Source organism: Gouania willdenowi, chromosome 19 (genome assembly GCF_900634775.1).
Source record: "Gouania willdenowi chromosome 19, fGouWil2.1, whole genome shotgun sequence".
NCBI lineage: Eukaryota > Metazoa > Chordata > Actinopteri > Blenniiformes > Gobiesocidae > Gouania > Gouania willdenowi.
Genome location: NC_041062.1, coordinates 17,728,364 through 17,734,305, shown reverse-complemented (window position 1 = coordinate 17,734,305; position 5,942 = coordinate 17,728,364). Strand labels below are relative to the sequence as shown.

At 39.2% G+C, this 5,942-nt stretch overlaps 1 protein-coding gene across 1 annotated transcript; it reads right to left on the bottom strand.

Moving 5' to 3' along the window:
- Positions 1-4,283: 4,283 nt before the first annotated feature.
- LOC114481677 (urotensin-2 receptor) lies at positions 4,284-5,440 on the bottom strand. The gene has a single exon (XM_028476668.1). The coding sequence runs from the start codon at positions 5,402-5,404 to the stop codon at positions 4,331-4,333; it is 1,074 nt and encodes a 357-aa protein (XP_028332469.1). The 5' UTR covers positions 5,405-5,440; the 3' UTR covers positions 4,284-4,330.
- Positions 5,441-5,942: the final 502 nt, after the last annotated feature.

Genomic DNA, 5,942 nt, shown 5'->3' with positions numbered 1-5,942 from the left:
CCTAAACTCTTATGGGCAGTAGATAGAGATGCAACACTTAAAGACTAACTGAACTAGGGCTGGGCGGTATAGCGGTTCATATCAACTACTGGTATATATATTTGTTATGATATGAATTTTTAATATACCGCCGCACTGGTGTATTTGATTACGCAACTTTCGTAACTACGCTGCACCGTGTTTCAGACCGGACCCTTTTCAACGTTGCACTTCTAAATATGAAGGTAAACAGTAGCGCTCTGGTGTTAGCTACGGTGTAAATCATACGTGTAAATGGATAAGAAAGACACAATTAAAAGCTCTGAAGCTACATGCGAGCATGTGCCTGCGTGTGCACGCCTCACTCACGGACACGGAGGTACGGTTAGCTTAGCATGTCAGCAGTAATACACAAAAGAGACAGCAAAGGATCGCAAAACGCTATACCTTATTTACCATAAGAAACCACCACACCACTGAGTATGCAGTATTTAAAGCTAGACATCAAGCTAATGCTAAAGCTAAGCTAGCGCGGCAAAGAGCCATTGGGCTGCTGTTGTAAACTTGTATTACTACTAGTGTGGAATTATTCTACAATATTCACTCATCATGACAGTAAAATAGACCATCCTAAGTCAATCTACTGCAGTAATTCATCTCTCAACCAGTAGAAAATGCTGTGAACACCTGATTATGCATGAAAAAAAATAAAAAAAATACCGTGAAACTGTTAGAATTTTGAAAAATATCGTGATATACATTTTTAGTCATACCGCCCAGCCCTAATCCGAATACATATGTATTTGGGTATTAGTTAGTGCTGTTGATTGATCCTAATCCAACTTTTTAACATTTTGGTCAAAGTATTTTTTTTGTGTTTTTTTTTTTTGTTTTTGTTTTTGCGACTCGAAACGTAAATAAATCCAAAACATGACTATGAAGAGTCAAAAGCCGTAAACCTTTTTTCAATGTTTGGAAATACTTCTGTAACTCACAATTCTAGACTTTATTTACAATTAGTGTTAATTCTGTTGAGTAAAGATTTTTGTCATAGTTTTCATCTACTTAAAAAAAAAAAAAAAAAAAAAGTCACAATCACTAATATACTATGACAATTAAAAAAAAAAAAGTTCTCTATCAAAATATATAAATATTTTCATCAACTAATGAAAACTCAACTATTATTTTGTCACATGGGATTAAATCCAATGAGAACTCATGTATAGTTTTATGCAATGATCACGTCATTAAAGGTTGATCAATGGTAATTGAATCTTTAAAAGAAATGCGTTATAGTAGACGATGTCTATAGCAGATTTTGTCGACTAAAATCCTAATGTTATTTAGTTGACTAAAACTAGACTATAATAACTGATGACTACCGGTAAATTTGCACTAAAACTAACTTGCATTTTAGTCAAAAGACTAAAACTAAATCTAAATAAAAATGTGCTGTCAGAATGATAGTCTTTGACATCCTAAAGAGTATCAGTAACAAAATAACTCACTTTTGTTTTTGTTTTTTTTTTTTTTTACGATAACTTGAGATGCAAAGAACAGCTGATGATTCATTCACAATGTTCAATAAAATGTTTAATTTTCACTGATGAACAAAAACAACATGAAAACCTGTTTAATATTGTTTAATTCACCTTTTACTTTCCCGTGTGTAATAACCAGCACGAGCTCAGCCGGCCTTTATTCCCCACATGACAAAAGCTGCAATCTGCAGATAATGGATTTTCAAACTCAATTTAGTCGTGAAACTGTTGCCAAATTTCCCATTTTTGCTTTTCAACAAGACAAAATGTTCAATTGCTACTATTGCCCTCAAATATTACTCACACATTTTACCCTTGGGGGTCAATCTGACCCCAGGGATATTTGCCTTCATTATTTGATTTTATTTGCTGAATACATAAATAACTTCTCGATAACGAAACATTGACCTATTCACTAGCGCCACCATCAGGACAAACTTTTAAATTAAATTTATTTTGAGTATTTTTTATTCAAATCTTCTCAAATTTAATGCCAACATTAATGACCATAAGAGTATGGACCTTATTACGTAACCCCTCAGGTCAATGGGAATGTAAGGTCATTCATTATTTACACACAAGTTTTACACTATATGTGTTCAGCACAATGAGAAAATATTATCATGATAATTGCATACTTAATAATAATTGTATCCATTAAATTAGAAAAGTCATGAAATATGAAGCAAAAATAGAAAAGTGAACTTTTATTTTTTGAAAGGCAAACATTGAATGGCTCAAATATGTGTTAAACTATCAAACATGTGTCAATATAATCACATTTTCTGTCCCTGATACTAATATTTTATTTGCTTTATTAATCTCTGATATTTTTAAGTGGATATTTATGGACTCCCTCTGAAAATGTGAAGTTTGCTCCTATTTACTTCTTGTTTTTTTTTATTTTTTTTTTAAAGAAACTATATTTTCTCAATTTATCATAAGTTTTGAATAAAAAGCTGAAATGGTCGAGAAACTAGCTTTTATTCCCAGATCCTTAGAGGAAAATGACGCAACACGTCCAAAATAAACCCCCGAATAAAAATACCGCTGAGATTCATACTTGATGAGTGACAGGTGAGAGAACGGTAACACAATATTTTCACACGTGTGGACGCGGTTACGCACGGCACCCTGTGCGTAAAGAGCCTGTTTTGAATTTCTCTCACCTGTTCAGCTCTCCGAGGCCTTTTCATGCACAAAGTTAACAGAAAAATAAATTAAACCAGAACAAAAATGACACCGAACAACAACAAGAATACATGAAATGACCGGAAAAATGCTGATAATGACTCCAATTACACACAGAAACACACAAAGTGAGAGAAATATATACAAAACAACAACACGAAGAAGAAGAAGAAGAAGAAGAAGAAGAAGAAACACTGTAATAATGCTCAGATTGGAACATAATATTTGTATATTTTTGGCCCTTAGATCAGACAATAACATGTTTGTGGCCCCCACTGTGATAAAGGTTGCCCATCTCTGACATAAAGAGTTCAAAGTTTCACATCAGGACTCCAAAAGTGTGTCACACACATGTTTTTTAATCTGATTTTAAAAAGATTTGAGACAAATCCCTAGAAGGGATTTATCCAGAGCAGTGGTTCCAAACCAGGGGTACGTGTAGCCCTCGGGGTACTTGAGCATTTTGCAGGGGGTACTTGGCAACATTTATGAATTAACTTCCAACATAATGAGCCCATTTTTAAGACACATATGCTCAGCGGACAGCTTTTTCACACTTTCAAAATAAACACAGTCAATGGAATAAAAGATTTATCTTCCCCCAAAAAACGAACAATTGAAGCAATATATATACAATATTTATGAATGCACACTATAAGAAATAATTAATAACTTCATTTTTTTTAGCTGCATCTGTAAAGACATTTGATATTTGGTTCAGCGTACAGGCTGACATGTATAAGATGCTGTTATTCAAGCTGTAAATGTCAGGAACAGTGGTTGTGAAGGTGGTGGAGAACCCAAAAGCAGATTAAAAAAACTACTTTTTTTTGGTTGACGAGTTAATGAAGGCAGACATGGTAACAGGTGGCCAAAAATGGTCCAAAAGTGGCAAAAACATGGCAAGAAAAGAGTGTAAAGTGACTAAAATAGGGCCAAGAGACCAAAAGCAGTCAAGAGTGGCCAAATATCAGCAAATAAAGAGGAAAAAGGTGGTACGTAATGGCTAAAGGTAGCTTAAATGGGCAAAATGTGGCAAACAATAGTGAACAAGGGCAAAAATGTGGAATAAAAAAAGGCAAAATGTCGGGTAAAAAGAAAACAGTTAGTAATTATTGGGCAAAAGTTAGTTTATTTGGATGAAAAGTGGCCAAAAAATGAAAGAAAGGACCAAAATTGGATAAATTGACCAAAAAGTAGGAAAAAAGGGATATTTATTGTCAAAAGGAGATACAATCTGAAAAAAAGTGTCAGAACTTTTTAAAAAGGGGCAAAAATGGGACAAAAGAAATAGATAAAAAATGGGTTAAAAAGTTTCCCCCTTTTAAAGTTTTCTGGGGAATAACATTTAAAATGAAGTGATAAAGAGCCACATGTTGAGAATCACTGACTAATAACTGCTTTAATGTGGTGTTGCTGATAATGCAGTGGGCTGGTCTGGACACAAAATGCCACTGGTGGCAGGTGAGTGGAAAGGTAACAGAACATTTTCACTCGTGGACACGATTACGCACGTTTTACGCACGGCACCCTGCGCGTAAAGAGCCTGTTTTGAACTTCTCTCACCTGTTCTGCTCTCCGAGGCCTTCTCATGTGTTCACATGCGGGTGGACGGAGAGTCACTTCAGGGGCCCCATCACTAAAGTCTCGGAGTTAAAGTCAAACTGGTTACTGGAGGAGGCGGACTTCCCACAGGAGTAGAGGCTGGGGGGTCGCTGCTTGAAGGAGGACATGTATCTGTAGAAGCTCCTGTGTCTGTTCTTCAGGTACTCCCTGTAGTTCTTGGTGAGCAGCGTGTAGAGGAACGGGTTGATGCAGCTGTTGCTGTAGGTGAGACTCGCCACCAGGTAGTTGATGCAGGTGTGCGTCTGCGAGGCCATGCTCAGGGGCTTTGGGTGATAGAGTGGCAGCAGCTGCCAGATCCAGAAGGGCAGGAAACAGGCCCAGAACACCAGCACGATGGTGAAGATCATGATCAGCACTTTCTGTTTGGGTGACCTCTTATTACTGCCTTTGCTGATCACACTGTTGCGCTGGGACTCTAAATAAGTGCGCGCCAACTTCACGTACAGGTAGCCAATAATCAGCCCTGGGGCCATGATGCTGGTGCCAAACAGGACTGTTACATACACTTTATACGCCAGGGGTGCCCATGTGGGTGCGCACATCCTTTTCACACTCCCATCGGGTGTTTTCTTTGTAGTCTCAGCCACCATGACCATCATGGGCACGGTGAGAACCAGGGACAGCATCCACACACCCCACGCTAGAGCCTTACGGTAGCTTTTGGAGCGTCTGACCGTGTCCAGAGGCTTGGTGACGGCCAGGTAGCGCTCCGTGCACATCACGGTGAGCGTAAAGATGCTGGCGTGCATGGTGAGGAGATCCAGACTCAGCAGGATGCGACAGCCCACGTCCCCGAAGTACCAGTCCTTTAAAAAGTAGGTGGACACCACGAAGGGGATGGTGGAGAGGTAGAGCAGGTCCGCCAGAGCCAGGTTGATGATGGAGATGTACATGGAAGTGGCGAAACGGATGGAGTGGCACATGACCACCAGTGTGTACACGTTACCGGACACTCCGATCACATAGACCACAGAGAGGAGAGTCCCGAACGTGGAGGTGATGATGAGTTCGTGATCCACAGCGCTCGAGCCTGCCCCAGGACCCGCGCGCACACTCCGGTTGTTCATGGCGATCCTCCGTGTGTCTGCTCTGCGGATCTTTCCTCTGCTCATTCACTGCCTCTCTGTTTGCGCTGCTGCTCTTGACGTCAGCACTTTCTGTCTCACACGCGCGCGCACGCGCACGCACAGGTAGTCACTGAAGCCACGCGATCTCACAATGAGGAGAAACGGACTCTCTTGGATTCATGGCCGCGCGTCTTTACGCAAAGGACGAACGGATGAATGGTTTCACTCGAGTTGAATCAGGAGCAAAGTGACGCAAACATGAAATCAACTGTGAAATATTAACAATCACAACAACAGACACTTTGACAACTTTTTCTTGTAAATCCAAAACCTCCACAAGTCGTGAATTCACATTTCTTTTCCCAGTAAACAAGGGCCGTCAAAGTCATTTTAGTCCAGGGGCCAAATATTAGTTTGATCTCAAGTGGGCCGCAGATTTTTGGAGGGAAATATAAGAATTTTAAGATAAATGTGCCCTAGTTTTTAATATCAGTCCCTGCCAGATCTTTACTTAAAAATTATTGAACTTGTAACAATT

Excerpts from the sequence above, each read along its gene's own strand:
- LOC114481677 (XM_028476668.1), bottom strand. The coding sequence starts at position 5,404 with ATGAACAACCGGAGTGTGCGCGCGGGTCCTGGGGCAGGCTCGAGCGCT.